Source organism: Ranitomeya variabilis, chromosome 6, assembly GCF_051348905.1.
Source record: "Ranitomeya variabilis isolate aRanVar5 chromosome 6, aRanVar5.hap1, whole genome shotgun sequence".
NCBI classification, from domain to species: Eukaryota; Metazoa; Chordata; class Amphibia; order Anura; family Dendrobatidae; genus Ranitomeya; species Ranitomeya variabilis.
The window spans coordinates 152573400-152590025 of NC_135237.1; the positions used below are offsets into that span (position 1 = coordinate 152573400).

The 16626-nt window shown below is 37.3% G+C and overlaps 1 protein-coding gene across 1 annotated transcript in view; it reads right to left on the minus strand.

Moving 5' to 3' along the window:
- Positions 1-16626, minus strand: part of CNTNAP2 (contactin associated protein 2) — a 3158824-nt gene that overhangs the window by 2426380 nt on the left and 715818 nt on the right. Inside the window, exon 2 of the mRNA XM_077269131.1 lies at positions 11217-11327. Within this exon, the coding sequence (XP_077125246.1) occupies positions 11217-11327 (111 nt within the window). The remainder of the gene's footprint in view (positions 1-11216; positions 11328-16626) is intronic.

Below are 16626 nucleotides of genomic sequence, written 5' to 3' on the forward strand. Positions count from 1 at the left end.
GTTGCTGCAAACCACTCATACTGCACTGTCCCTGTGTAATTTGTTTTTCACCAAGGGTCTTCTCAAGAAAAAACCTTACTAGAGGGGCCTAGAGATGTTAACAGCCCATCTCCCTATAATCTTCAGTAAATGAGTGATCCGCATTTGGTTGTGACAGGAAAAGAAATATTGATGCAGTGATGTCCTAAGACATTGCTGAGATTCAAGGTCTCCATACACACTAAAATAATGTAGGCCAATATTAACAGGATTGACCAATATTCCTATGTGTTTAAGGGCCTTCTGACTATCCTTAGATGATGTTAGGGAGAGAAGAATACAGTCTGCTGAATTTTAGTGGCGGATGCTTATGTTCTCCCTGTACATAAGTCACATCCAGAAGTGTCTGGCAGTGGCTCTCTCATAAAGAGCACAGGAATACTAGGCTAAACTAAGTATTCCTGTATATTGAGGCGTTGGGAAATATAGCTGTCAGCTGAATTATCATTATGCGCATGGGGATCTTAAGAATCTGCGCCATCCACAAAAGGCAGTGAGTGGCTGAGAATAGGTTAAGGCATGCAATGGCAAATATCCCACAAGGGCTGACCTAGAAAAGAGAGGTCTATTGTGTTGTTTTATAAACATTGTCAAGCACCACAATTGAATAATTGAAGTCTCAAATACTCTGCCCTGCTATAATCTAGAGATGGATAAATAATTTAGGCAAAAAAAAGCAACAGTTATTTTACTGAAAGTTTTCAGTAGCAGAATCAGAGAAGATTAGAGCATAAAATAATTGTAATGGGATATCTTCAAGGTCTATGAGCACTGAGCCTCCACTTGATTAATAGAGTCTGTTGAATATATTCAAGAGACAATTAATCATTACTTTTGTCTTATGAAGATCCATTGTTTTCTCTATTTCCCAAGAGCTGCTCACATGGAATCTTGCTACAGGGGTTATTTAAAAAAACGTAGGTTCTTGAATCAGTGTGTAAAGGATTTTGATCTTTTAACCATGTTCCATGTTCCAGTGCATCAATGTGCATGGTAAAAGAGAACTTATAGCAATGTAATTTTCTATTTCCACTTCATTTATTCTTCTGCTCTACATTTCAGTAATACTAATCGGTTTTACATTTTGTCTTCCGGAGAATTTCACAGTGTGAACCTAGCTTTTGAAGACACACTTTCTTATTAATCAGGTATTCTAAAAAGAATAGTACATGTCCCACTGAGAAGCAAACACCAATGCTGTCATTCCCTCTTCATAGTACAAATGCAATACTGTACCAAAGTAATTGAACCTTTGTACAACACCCACCAGGTGAAATAGGCCACTGGAACATTTTCATGCGTTAACTAAAATTACCTTTCATAATATTCCAAAGGAATGGGACTGTAGATATTTAAAGTAATAATGAATATGTTCAAAATTAAAATCTAACAATGGAGACTAACTAGAGGAAAACATTTATTCATGGCTTTCCAAGCCAGCATAAATTTGTGTAATTTGATGTTACAAGAAAATACTATTTTCAAAATGATTGGATTACAACTATAGCCTGAACCAAAATATGTAATATCCTGCCTAATGCTAGCCTTCTTTCCTCTTCATTACAATTAGCACAGTACCAATTCAGCAGATAGGTTATATACTTCTCGATACTATTTTTATTAAGTTTTTGTAGATTATTTGCTTTCTAAGTATAGCATTAAGTAACTTAAAAACTTATAGGTAGCTTTCTTTAAAAACTCTAGTACTTCTCATGTTGCTGCTGTACAGACTACATAACCTGTGGTTATAGCAGACTGTCATGTTGCTTTGCATAGATCTATCTGGGATCTCTGGTCAAGGGGCAGCACGGTGGTGCAGTGGTTAGCACTGCAGCCTTGCAGCACTGGCGTCCTGGGTTCAAACCCCACCAAGGACGACATCTGCAAAGAGTTTGTATGTTCTGTCTGTGTTTGCGTGGGTTTCCTCCCACATTCTAAAGACATACTGATAGGGAACCATCGTGGACAGCAATGATAATGTGTGCAACCCGTAAAGCGCTGCAGAATATGTTAGCGCTATATAAAGATTATTATTATTATGAGGTATGATTACATCTTATCTCTCTTTGCTCTCCTCTATTTTCACAGTGTTAGAAATATCAGACAGGAGGAGGGGAGGCAAGGCTTTAGACAACATAGTTAAAAGGATTAGAGAGGGACCCCAAAGTATGCAGTAACAGAGATCATAAACACAATCAGTGTCTAAAGAGGGAAGAGAAAGCTACAGTTGAGTTCTCAAATACAGGCTGTGCAGAGAAAGAGAAAACCCACTGCAAAACCGGCAGAAAGATCATACACTCTGCAGCATGAGAATCCATCTATAAAATCCATCTTCATAGACACAAACAGGAGAGAAAGGCCATACAGTCTTTGAAAACAAACAAATTATCATTAAACCTGCTGACAAGGGTGGTGCAATAGTCATGATGACATGATTAACACATCAGAGTACATGAAGGAAGCAAACAGACAACTGATGTACACACGCTACTACAAAAAATTGGAGTTTGACCCTACACAAGACTGTTACAAGGAACTAAACAAGTTGGTATTTTGTCTGCCTGACAACATCTCAATCCAGTCCAGAGCCTCTCACCTAGCCAAATCAGTTCTCATGCTTCGCACTGACGAGGGCCAACAGCACAAAACACCGTGTTGCGAATTAAGATATTGATTTGGCTTTTATCCTAAGTCATATTGCACAACTCGTTAGAGGGTTGATTGTGACTTGTTGGATCGCTACTTCCAACAGGTGGTGCTATAGAGTTAAGTCCTCTTTTTCTCAGAAGAGGCAATTTGCATATTTAATTTCCCAGAGGAGCATTGTACGGCAAATAAGCCTCCTTACCTTGACAAGCCAGAGATGGTATGTCACTCTCCATAAGGAGAAACGTTACCCCTTAGACCCATGGAAAATATAGGGATTGATGCTGATTCTGTGGTGAAACTTATAAAATTCATCCTCGCCTGCAATTACTTTGAATTTGACAAGATATAGCTACAGGAGACTGGCACAGCAATGGGAAGTAAAACGGCTACACAGTACACAAATCTTTTCATGGACAAGCTAGGAAGTGCCTTTTTGTCCTCATATTCCATCAGGACTCTGGCCTACTACCGCTAAATTGATGATATTTTTATCATATGGACAGAGTCTGAACTATAGCTAAAGACGTTCCATGAACAGTTTAATCGATTTCATCCCACCATCAACTTAACACTCAACTACTTTTTGGACTCCATCATTAAGCTATAGAGCAATGAAATACCAGAAGCCAATCAACCGTCCGACATACCTTTAGTGGGACAGATTTCATCCAAAACACATAAAAAACTATTGTCTACAGCCAAGCCATCAGGTACAATTGGATATGTTCTAACCCTTTGGATAGAGAACACACCTTGGTGGCCTCAGAAAAACCTTTTTGAACCAATGCTACATCCAAGAACAATTGAAAACCAGATTACAAGAGCCACCATAATATCAAGGAATCACCTCCTACATTACAAAACTAAAGCAAAAAGCAACCGGGTGCCTTTAATTTTAACCTACAATCAAAATTTGGAGGTCCAACGGGGTGCTACACAGAAACTACAATCTTTACTACAAAAAGGTGCCCAATTACGATCCACATTTCTAGATCCATCACTTTTGTGTTTTAGACAGCTCCCAAATGTAAGAAGCATCATTGTCAGAAGCTCCGTGTGCTCTCCAGCAGCTAGAGGAACCTGTCCCTGCAACCAGAAAAAAATGAAAACCTGTAAATTTATGATAACCGCGGACAAGATAAAGATAACCAACTCACATCAGGACAACAAAATCCCAGGAACTTTCAGCTGCATCACATCTAATGTGATGTACTTAATTATATGTACCAAATGTCCAGCTGGCGGTCTTTATCTAGAGGAGACAGGGCAAAGACTTAGAACAAGGATGAATATGAATACTCATTGCCACACAATAAAAGAAAAAATAATAGATCTACCTGTGACCAAACATTTTTGCATACATGATTACAGCATCATGGGCATGAAATTGCTTGTATTAAAAGTTAACTTCAAATCTCATAAAGACAGAAGAGTCTGGGAGTCGAAACTTAGGACAACCTTTGACACACCAGAGCAGGAATTAATGTGCCACATGGATTTATTTTGGATTTATTTCTGTCTATATCAACTAAGGAATGTGCTCCTCAGACCTTGTGGGGGCATAACAACCAGACCAGACCTCAATCACAGGACAATAAAACTTTCACACTCATTATCTATGAACTGTTCCAATATTTATGACCACAATTGTTTATACCTTTCCCAAAATGATACCTCTGCTTCACATCACTTGTCTTGTCTATATCATTTTCCTCTGTTCTGTGGTATATAATATGTAACTCTTCAGATTTTGTGTTATTCTCAGCCTGATGAAGAGACCTGAGTAGTCTCAAAAGCTTGCAATTTGTTACCATCTTTTCAATTAGCTATTAAAAGGAATCAACCACTGAGGACTTTCAAATCTTAATATTTTTCTATGTATACAGAGATGAGATATTATAAGGGCTGTGTTAGAAGGGGAAAGCAGTATAGGAAGGAGCATTGCTGTTACAGGAGAACTATTTAAAGCAACAGCCTCCTGGACATACAGACCACAAATCTAGCATGTTTTACTTTTGCTTTCCTGGTAAAGCTCACATGAGAAATATTCAAAATTCGAAGCAGGTTTCAAATTGCTTATCAGATCCATACACCTTGTTATAGTTGTTGGTCATATTAAAGAAAAAAACTGCCAAATTACCTATAGCGGCAACTTATTTTCATTAATAAAATAGGATTGGGCATTTTGAAACTCACATGCCCAATCATTTTTTTCCCACAACAGCTGTCAAACAAACATCTTTTCAACAGTTTATCTGTATAGCAATCTACATATTCTGTAACTGTTTTTAGACTAAAGTAAACCATTATAAACTAAAAATATATATTTTTTAAATGTCATCACTGTTATTAGCCTTTAAACAGAGTAATTTTGTTTTCAGTGCTTAAGAGTACCTACTACAGATGAGCAGTAGGGATGAGCAGACCCGTGGAAGTTTGAGCTCTGGTACCCAACCAAAACTTTAGTCCGAAGTTCAGTTTAGGTACCAGAACTGTACCCGAACTTGAACCAGAACCTGAACTCTATCTCTTTCTTTCTTGCTCTCTTTGTCTCCTCCTGGACTTCCCCGGAACTCCAAACTTTGCAACCGGCTACCAGGAGACGTCTGTGTTCGGCATTTAGCACTGGACACTAACTGTTCAATACGAACTCCAACTTTTAAGTTTGGATTCCTTCATCTCTTATCCCTAACCATGCTACAGATTTATGGAGATACAGAAAACTCCACATATTACTGAGGACATTTACCAAGGCTGTTACATAAATCCTCATAGTGGCATACAGGCTTACAGACTTTTTATTGAGCTGAGCACTTTTGCCTTTTCAACTGAGTAATGATGGGGTCTCAGCAATCTGCATGAAATTTAAGGAGCAGTATATAAAAATCTGCAATACAATATGCAACATATATAACATATTAATACAGTATAAATAAAGTACAATAACAAATAAAAATGTAAAGTGTACGCTTTACTTTTAAACCCAAAGTTAAAAGTTCTTGATTTGTACCGGACAGTTAGTGTCTGATGCTAAACACAGAACATGGACTCCTACTGGAAGTCCGTTGCAATGTTTGGAGTTCCGGGGGAAGTCCATTGCAGAGAGAGAGAGAATATTTTCCAGTTCAAAAATCTGGGTCTCCATTGATTTCAATGGGGTTCGAGTTCTATTTCAAGGTTGAGTACAGTTATGGTACCCAAACTGAACTTTGAAATAAAGTTTGGGTCGAGTACCAGAACCCAATCTTCCATGAGTCCACTTATCCCTATTAGGACTTCTGATTTGTTCATGTGTGTTTTCCTATAAGAACATTTGTGTATGTTTTTCAGAATGTCTGTGTATTTAACATATTTTCATTTGTGTTATGTACTTGTTTAGCCATAAAGTCTCTGCATGCTGTCAGAGCCATATAAACCCCATTCCAACTTTTGCTACAGGGCCTTATGCTTACTTCACTAGATGTAGAAATAAAGCACTTTTACTGTTCATGGCTCATTTATTAAAGCCTATAAATGCACTACATAGAAAAAGAAGTGTGATATTGGATATACAACTTTCTAAAAACCAAACTGACCTATTGAAAACGAATGAAGGTTATGCTGTAGACCTAGTGCTCACTAATAGTTAATGACTGTCTCACTAAATGACAGTTCCTGACCATCGGTTTATATTGAATGTAACAGAGAGTGAAATTGAAATGACTGTGGTTGTCCTGTTACATTGTTAAAAAGTAAATGAGCATAACACTACTGAGCTATACGTTTTTGTGCAAGGTAACCTTGAAGATATGCAGACAACATTGAATTGAGACAGTGCTATTTAAATGAATGATAAATGCAGTAATGTACAGTTTGTTCTACTTACACTACCTTTGTTTGATTGACACCATATCATTAGGCACACATTTCAAGCAGAATGGGTTCACAAATTGCATTAAAATGCGCATTGCAATAGCATAGTTTTCCATGGTTATGACGACTCATATAGTGACACATAATTAGTTGTTAGTGGTCCTGCAATGCCCTGCACATGGGGTAAGTTAAATAGCTAAGCAGAACTATTCTACAATTCTAATTGGAGGTATTTGCTAATAGCATTATTATTACACCTCCTACAGTTTGGGATATAGTAGATCAGAATACCCCTTTAACCCCTTCATGACCTTGGGATTTTCCGTTTTTCCCATGTTCGTTTTTCGCTCCCCTCTTTCCAGAGCCATAACTTTTTTATTTTTCCGTCAATTTGGCCATGTGAGGGCTTATTTTTTGTGGGACGAGTTGTACTTTTGAAAAAAATTATTGGTTTTACCATGACGTGTACTAGGAAAGAGGAAAAAAATTCCAAGTGCGGTGAAATTGCAAAAAAAGTGCAGTCCCACACTGGTTTTTTGTTTGGCTTTTTTGCTAGGTTCACTAAATGCTAAAACTGACCTGCCATTATGATTCTCCAGGTCAGTACGAGTTCACAGACACCTAACATGACTAGGTTATTTTTTTATCTAAGTGGTGAAAAAAAATTCCAAACTTTGCTTAAAAAAAAAAAAATTGCGCCATTTTCTGATACCCGTAGCGTCTCCATTTTTCGTGATCTGGTTCAAGTGAGGGCTTATTTTTTGTGTGCCAAGCTGGCGTTTTTAATGCTACCACTTTTGTGCAGATTTTGATCGCCCATTATTGCATTTTAATGCAATGTCGCGGCGACCAAAAAAACGTAATTCTGGCATTTCTAATTTTTTACTCGTTACGCCGTTTAGCGATCAGGTTAATGCTTTTTTTATTGATAGATCGGGCGATTCTGAATGCGGTGATACCAAATATGTGTAGGTTTGGGTTTTTTTTATTGATTTATTTTGATTGGGGCGAAAGGGGGGTATTTTAAGCTTTTATATTTTTTTATTTTTTTAACATTTTTTTTACTTTTTTTTAACTTTTGCCATGCTTCAATAGCCTCCATAGAAGGCTAGAAGCTGGCACAACACGATCAGCTCTGCTACATCGCAGCGATCTGATGTTCGCTGCTATGTAGCAAAAATGCAGGTGTGCTATGAGCGCCGACCACAGGGTGGACCTCTATGGTTACCATCCTGATGCATCACCGACCCCCGATCATGTGACGGGGGTCGGCGATGCACTCATTTCCGGCCGCCCGGCTGGAAGCGCCGGTTAAATGCCGCTGTCTGCGTTTGACAGCGGCATTTAACTAGTTAATAGCTGCGGGTGAATCGCGATTTCACCCGCCGCTATTGCAGGCACATGTCAGCTGTTCAAAACAGCTGACATGTCCCGGCTTTGATGCGGAGCCCTGCATCAAAGCAGGGGAACTGACCTCGGACGTACTATCCCGTCCGAGGTCAGAAAGGGGTTAAATTGTCAGGTAGCGCTGGTGTATTTTCTTTTATCACGTTTTGTCTACTTTAGGGGTTAAATTGTATTATTTTAAAGGGTTTTTATGAAGTCAACAATTTGGCAAATTTGAGCTGAAATAGCTGAGTGACAAGGATCTGGATTTATTATCCCTGGTGCTCAGATGTTATCCTCACAGAAAAGCTGTGTCTTGTTTGATACTTCCCTTGAATACATTGCAATAAATGAGGAATATGGTGGTTAAAAGTCTGCACTGCCCAATTTGCAAAGATACAATCACAGATGAAGGTAAAGCATGAATGCAATTCACTATGTCAACACTCTTCAAGGCTTTCAAATCTCTTGATCAGGACTAAACCACCATGATAATTTGGTCTTGAAGAAGAAGTTTGAAAACCTTGAAATTCATTTACATAATTAACCGCATTCATGCTTCACCTTCGCGTGTGATCGTATCTTTGGACCTTGGGCAGAGCAGACTTTGGACCACTGTATTCCTGATTTATTGCATTGTGTCTAATTGGTGACCCTGCTGCAGTCTTTACATGCCTGTATAGGAGTTGTGACTGTCATAACCCCATCAGGTGAGCTACCTATAATGTTTTATACCACTTGGTTGCACTTTTGGTCTCTCCAGTTCTACCATTTGATTTTCTTTCCTTGAGTAGACTTTAATGTGTATTACATGGATGGCTCTGTCTGTGAGAGGAGTAGCAGCTTTTATACAGTGCCACTCTTTTATGTCTCATAATGGGGTGTCCAGAATAGATTTTCCTTAATGACTAATAGACATATAGACAGAGGTTTTCTTCATAAAGCAACTGCTTCAAAATACAATTGCTTTTAGATATGTTTTTTTTCAGGTATTTAGATGATGTCACTTAAGATGTTTTGCTTTTAGTGCATTTTTATTACCTAACAAAAGTTAAAATGCTGTGAAAAAAAGTTCTTTCCTAGTTTTAAAGTGCAGATCTTTTAATTTCCAGATGATTTCCTTTATTCGATCAAAACAACACAGCATGTAGAAAATGTGCATTACTAACAGGCTGTCAGTTTTCAGCTTTTCTACAAAATTAATTATTGATTTTAACCCTATACCATAATATGAATGTGTTTGCCATAGCAGCAAGTATGAATACAATAATGTAGGTTGCATTTTTGGGTTGATCTAACATTTATTGTCAATTACATTTACTTTATAAAAATAAGCAGTCATAAGTGCTGTAGATAAGCTTTAAACACCTTAACTTTTGTGCACAGCATTGTAATGTACTGTATAGATAAAAATCCTTAGAGAAGTAGAAAGAAGGAATGAATCAAGAATGAAAAAAGTCAGCAATTCTCTCTAAATTGTCCCTCGGTGTTGATCACAGAACATAAGAAGAGATCAGCACATCCATTTGTCATGGTTCAGAAATTATCAAATTTTGACCAGTATAGCGATTTCAAGCTAATTTGTGACCTGAACCAAAGAGTTTTGCACAAAATGACACACATAGAAAGATTTTACTGATTTATTACAATTTCAGGTTAATGTAAAATACACTAATCCAACCAATCAAATCCAGAATAAAGTTACTAAAGTATCCCTAAACTATTAACTATTGTGAGCCATTATGGGTACTTTTACCTTAATCAAGCAGTATAGAACATGGGAACTAATTTACCCATCTCATTCCATGGTTATCATGACAGACGAGCAAAGATCAGATCAGTGGAGCCTGTGAGTTTTAACCACAGCAAGTTACCCAAGAACCTAAGGACCATTACAAATCTTAAAAGCAACGTTCTAATAAAAAAATGTACTATTGCAATCAATTGCAATATTATTGCAATCTGAATAAATTGTAAACATATTCACCAAACTGTTCTGTGATGAAAAAGCAGTCAGAAGTAACCTTCTTGCTTCACCATAGGCTGCATGTTAAAGAAGCACTCCCATCTGCTTAATATATTGCAGTCAGAATAATATATAGCTTTGTGTACTTACAATTGCTCATTTTGCCTTTCAACCCAGATAATTCTTCTTCTGTTTTCCATTAGGTCTATGAAATTACATGATTAAGAGCTGACTAGCTGAATCCTTCTAAGCTCTATGTAGGAGCATGACTCATCATTAGAACTACAATCCTACATCAATGAAAGGTCTCTGGCAGCCCAGGTCTATCCCCTCTTCAACTTCTGAGCCAGCTGGTATGGTCCTTCCCAAGCTACTGTATATAATATTAAGATGATACAATCTTTGAAGAGAGAGCTTCTGACAAATTAGCAGAGTAAACACTAAACTTTGGCACTTAAATGTCCAGTGAGATTACGACTGCAGCATTCATGCGGGTAATCATGTGACTGCATTCCTGGCTTTGTCCTCTTCTATGGCAGTGCCGAATCTCCTGCATCTATGCGTGCGATAAATGACTGCAGAAGAGGAGAGAGCTGGGAGAGAATTAACATGATTACCCACATGACAATAGCAATCATGATTGATATGGATGAAGCAGAAAAACTCTCCATTGCTTACTATTTTGATCTGTGAGTACAGTGCATGAGTAATGATTGTACTTATGACTGCTAAGATCAGAAAAGAACAGGTAAATGATTAAAGCATCTGGGAGATGCCCAAGGAGTATGAACACTCCATTTATGGTTGTTAGAATGTAAATACACCGCCAATAGAATCGTTGAGTTTGAACCACCAGGGCCCTTATCAGTGACATTAGAAAACAATTTTTATTTACTATTGACAATCAGATATGACTTCATTATCTATTATGGCTAATATACATAATTAGATCACAGCCGCCATTTCACAGAATTTTGCCAAATGAGGATTTTTGCAAATTTCAATTCTACTCAATATATTTACTTATTTGTAATAATGGCTCCTTGGCACCAGGCTGTGCTTCAGTATTAGCTATTAAATGATAAGTTCCTTCCACTATAGCTAAAAAGTTTCTAGTGGGATATTTTAGATGGATATTTTAGTTCTATTATGAAATATTTTAAGGTTAAATTTTTTTAGATATTGCAAATTTATTGTAAAATTTTGGCAAATTATACAGCATATTTTTTGCTCCACATCTGAATCTACCTTAAATGCACAGCTAAAGAATTTAAAACAAAACAACAATTTTAATTTGAGCACAATGCCTCAAGTGTTATCTTACCTTCCCTCCTGTTGAGTTTGGCATATACAGGGGCATAAATTCCAGACATTACTGATGAACTCTTAAAGGACTGGGGTTGAAGACCAGCAACCAAGGGCTCATCACATTTTTCTGTTAAAATGGAAGAGAAAAAACAAACAAAACTTATTCAAAATCCACACATGACAATGAGAAAATAATAATCATTAGCTTTAGCAATACAAAAAAAGCTTTAATTTAGAAATCAACTGGTGAGAATGCAATGTTTCCTTATGACCTAGTTGAAAGACACTTTTTCCTTTAATTTAAGCTTTGCATTGTGTAAAGTATTTTAATATTTTATTTGGCCTTTTCACAGTTATCTGCTTCATTTAAAAAAGTGACAACCACTAATGGAAGTTGTTAGAATTCCCACGAGAGTTAGCTTTAAGCAAAACTAGAATGCCATGTAAATCTGCATTGTTCCAAAAAGTAACAAGTTCTATCTTAGCCCACATGCCATGTTCATTGTCTTCTGCTTTGCTTGAAAACCAGTAGGCTTAGCATTGAATTTATATTCATATAAAGGTGCTACATGTCCATCGTAGATAGTAAAAGTTTATAGAACTGTGGGAAGATACCATTAAAATATTGAGGTATTGTGAAGAGCTGCCCCTTATTAATTAGACTAGTTGTGCATCAAATCAACTTTGTAATGGTCTAGGCAAATGTGTATATATATATATATATATAGATATATATATATATATATATATCTATATATATATATATATATATAGATATATAGATATATATATCTATATATATATAGATATATAGATATATATATATATATATATATATATATATAGAGAGAGAGAGAGAGATACACAGTTGTGCTCAAAAGTTTGCATGACACATTCAATGGCATCCTCCATTATTAACAAGCTCCTGTGGCGGTAAGATCGGCATGGCCTATAGACTGTTTACACATATAATGCACAGATGCACTTTATTAGATATAAGTATATAATTTAACACAAACGGCTGTAATTAAGGATGGCTAAGTACTATATATATGCACTAAGGAAGCTGTATCCACTGCTTGAGAAAAGCTCAGTAGAGCTGAAACATCGCACTGACACGTGGATTTGAATAAATCCTATACTTTTTGGAAGAAATGGAGTGCTGCCTCTTTTTTGATATTTATTGAATGTGGACGACCAGTGGTCAGGTTGCCTGGAGGCTCTACACCCGGAGATAAGTAATAGTAGTGTGCTGTTCCTTTTTGATGAATATACTGATGTCTGGAAATTTTTGCACACTTGGATTTTTTGTACTATTTTTTCTTAACATCCTTAAGCCAGTTTTTGGTGACATGGAGGAGCACTCCATGGAACCTGGGACTTTTAACTATACAACAGAAGATGAGCAACGTATACTCAATAATATAGAGGGGGATGCAGCTTTTTTGAAAATACCCTCACTAATTGAAACAAAGCATAAATATATAAATGATATGAAGCGGTTAATAAGTTCTCAACTACATTTGACCACATTGGGACAGTATCTTATAGAACGTAAAATACCTAGGGGACTGAGGTCTAACATTAGACTGAATCTATTTAGTGGGAACACTGCCTTCTGTAATAGGTTCACAATGATCTCCAATAAGTATGCAATGGATGTGATGTTGCTTAATGTGGAGTTTTTGCAAGTGGAAGTGAAGAAATTACAATCTAATATTGGGGAAGTGGAAAAGAAATTGCAAGATATTCTGAATAAAGATGATTGGACTGTGTTTAAAGATAAAGTAGATAAAGACATGAGCAAGTTCCGCGGTGAACTGGAAGAAACCAAAAGGAAGAAATGGATGAGAGACACTGGGGACTATGAGACGGGTCATGTTTATTCCTGGCAAACGGATAATGTTAAAATGTCCTGGAAGAAAAGAGGTCATCAGAATGGGCATGAGATTAATGTAATTAATTTTCGTTATCTGAACTCTGAGTTTGTTCCCTCTAGATCTGACCAAAAGTCCAGAAGAAGGAAAAGACGGGGAGGCAAGCGCCAACACCGGCGGCAAAAAGAAATCAGAAAAGGTCAAAACACAAAAGACTTTGAATCTCAGAAAGAGGGAACAGAACTAGTGGTGAATATTTCCCACAAGGTATTAACGAATGCACAAATATCTGTACTAAGTAAGGGGTTAAGTTTTAGTCCATGTACCCACGTAGATTGGTTTGAGCTACAAATTGAATTGGAGCGTTTTTTTAGGCAAATTAAGCTAAGAGAATGGTTCAGTGGTAAAAATGATGGCATGATGTGTAAAACAAGTGAATTTGATTTGAAGATGGTTGAGTTGAAGAAAGATAGTAAATTTATCCCACCAACAAGCCCTGCTATCATAGAAGCATTTGAAAAGGCTGTAAAATCAGACAGTGAACTACTTAAAAATGAATGTATAAACGATTATAGATATCCCAACATTTTGGGGGAGGAGGTTGAGGCCCTACAGGAGCTTGTCAATGACGACGGCATATTAATTAAACCCGCAGACAAGGGGGGAGCGGTCGTCGTCATGGACAAGCAGGCCTATATAAGAGAAGTCATGAGACAGCTAAGTGATGAGAATGTATATGGAAAATTAGATAGGGATCCAAAATTCAGTATTCAGGAAGAAATTAAGACGTGCCTTAAAGAAGCAATGCAGGCATCTATAATAGATCAGGAACTATATAATTTTTTATGGGAAGAGACCCCATGCACCCCGGTGCTGTATATAACACCAAAAATACATAAAAGTCTGGTCGACCCTCCGGGGCGACCAATAGTGTCTGGAGTTGGTTCCATTTTTAATAAAATGGGCATCTTCCTTGATAAAATACTGAACCCTATCACAAAAAAATGTAGATCATATATTAAAGATACCACAGATTTTCTAGGAAAATTGGAGACACTGCAATTGGAGGGGGAGGTGTTTTTAGCCTCCTTCGATGTAGTGTCACTATATACTTCCATTGACCATATAAGGGGCTTAGAAGCCATTAGTAAAATGCTGGACCCAATGAAATATACAACTGAGGGCAAAGCCTTTCTCCTAAAGCTGTTGGAGATTATTTTGAGATACAACTATTTTCTTTTTGGCGACGCGTTTTACGCACAAAAACAGGGTACAGCTATAGGGGCCAATATGGCCCCTTCATATGCTAACCTGGTCATGGAGGTCCTGGAGGAGGACCTCGTCTATGTGTCCCACCACTTCTGACATGTACTGGTGTGGTGGCGATACATAGACGATGTCTTCCTCCTTTGGACAGGTACAGAGAATGAACTGGATGAGTTTCATACGTTTCTCAACACAATAGACCAAACGATCAAGTTCACTTTGGTGAAATCTAGAACTGAGATCCAATTTCTGGATGTTTTAGTTGAACTAAAAAATGGTCAACTGAATACTACCTTATTTGTAAAAAACACAGATAAGAACAATTTGCTCTTATACGATAGCCAGCATCCAAGATCTATTAAAAAATCCATTCCATTGAGCCAACTACTTAGGGTCAGACGAATAGTTAGAGAAGAAGACAAAGCTGACTCAACAATAAACTTATTGATTAAAAAGTTTTTGAAAAGGGGATACCCCAAGAGATTATTAGAACAGACAAAAAGTGTGGTCATGCAAAAGGATAGATTACAACTTATCAACAAAAATTCAAATGTATAACATAAAAAAATGTCTAAAAGGGTACCCTTTGTTTCTACATATACAGAAGAAAGTGAGAAAATAGCCAGCATCATTAAAAAACATTGGACAATGTTGGGGAAATGTCTCCCCAATATCCAAGAGTTCAAGATGCCTCCACTGCATTCATATAAGAGAAGCAGGAACATTAAGGACATGCTTACTAGGTCAGACATTGGTCCCATGCGGAGAAGCACCCAGATGTCCCTGACAGGATCTGGGAGAAGCGGATGCTTCCCCGTTTGAACTGCATAAATTGCACATATATGATCAAAGGATCTACATTTAAGCATCCAGTGACAGACAAAACTTACAAAATTAAGCATTTTTTGACCTGTAGCTCAGAGTACGTTATTTATGTCCTTATATGCCCTTGTAATCTGTGGTATGTTGGGGAAACAACTTGCGAATTTAAAGTTAGAATGAACCAACATAGATACACCATAAGAAAGAAGAGAACTGACCTTCCGGTCCCCAAACACTTCACTGACTATAAGCATACAGAAAAAGACCTACGGTTGAAAATTATTGATACTGTCCCGGTACAGAGAAGAGGGGGAGATAGAGAATCAATCCTCAAAAAAAGAGAACTAATGTGGATATATGAGCTCAATACCCTAAAACCTGGGGGTCTTAATGTTGATTTTAAGATGCATACGATTATTTGAGAAAATTGTATGGTTATTTAGTCCCATGTTACTGTTATGTTGTTTTTAATTTAGGAAATGTAATTAATGTACTTTCCTAATTTTATCCTTTGTTTAGATAAGAAGTCGACCATGCTGGAATATTGCCTGGAAGGACCTTGTGAATATGGAGGACATATATATTAATATTAAAAAATTCTGGAAATTGATATATTATGTAATACTAATCTTACTTAATTTTCTTAGCATGTATTGCGTTGAACTGAGGCCAATTTAATAAAGCAAGCTAAAAGAACGCTATAGTACCTGTTATGTTATTGTAGGAGAACATTGGTAATACGCCGGGACACTTCACTGCCATATAGCAATTCTGACTGTGGGCAGTCTGACCGTAGTGGTTGACTTGCCCATAGTTGAACGCTATTGGAACTGCGGGTGTGGCCTGCGCAAGGCTATACTCGTAGTATCAGGGCAGTGCAATAATGTCCCTATGGCGACCTCTATATATATTTTCATGGACTGTAGTCCATATAGAATGCAGACGGTACTGGCAGTTAAAAAATGCTAAAAACGCTATTTATGCTGAATGGTGGCAATAATGATTATGTATAATTTGAGTAGGTGGCGTCATTTGACGCTTTTGTGCCTGCTTACATACTTCTAATTAGCTTAATGGCGCATTAATACACCCCTTTTTTCTGTTCATATATACGTATAGCACTAAAGGAATTATGCCACCAAAAATATGGCGAAATTTAGCGCTACTGCGCATGCGCCGAATTCAGCCATTGACCTGCAGTTCAACCAAGTAATATGACGCAACGGACATGCGCAATAGGTGTCCATGAACGCCGACACATTCAATGGCATCCTCCATTATTAACAAGCTCCTGTGGCGGTAAGAACGGCATGGCCTATAGACTGTTTACACATATAATGCACAGATGCATTTTATTAGATATATCTAAGTATATAATTTAACACAAACGGCTGTAATTAAGGATGGCTAAGTACTATATATATGCACTAAGGAAGCTGTATCCACTGCTTGAGAAAAGCT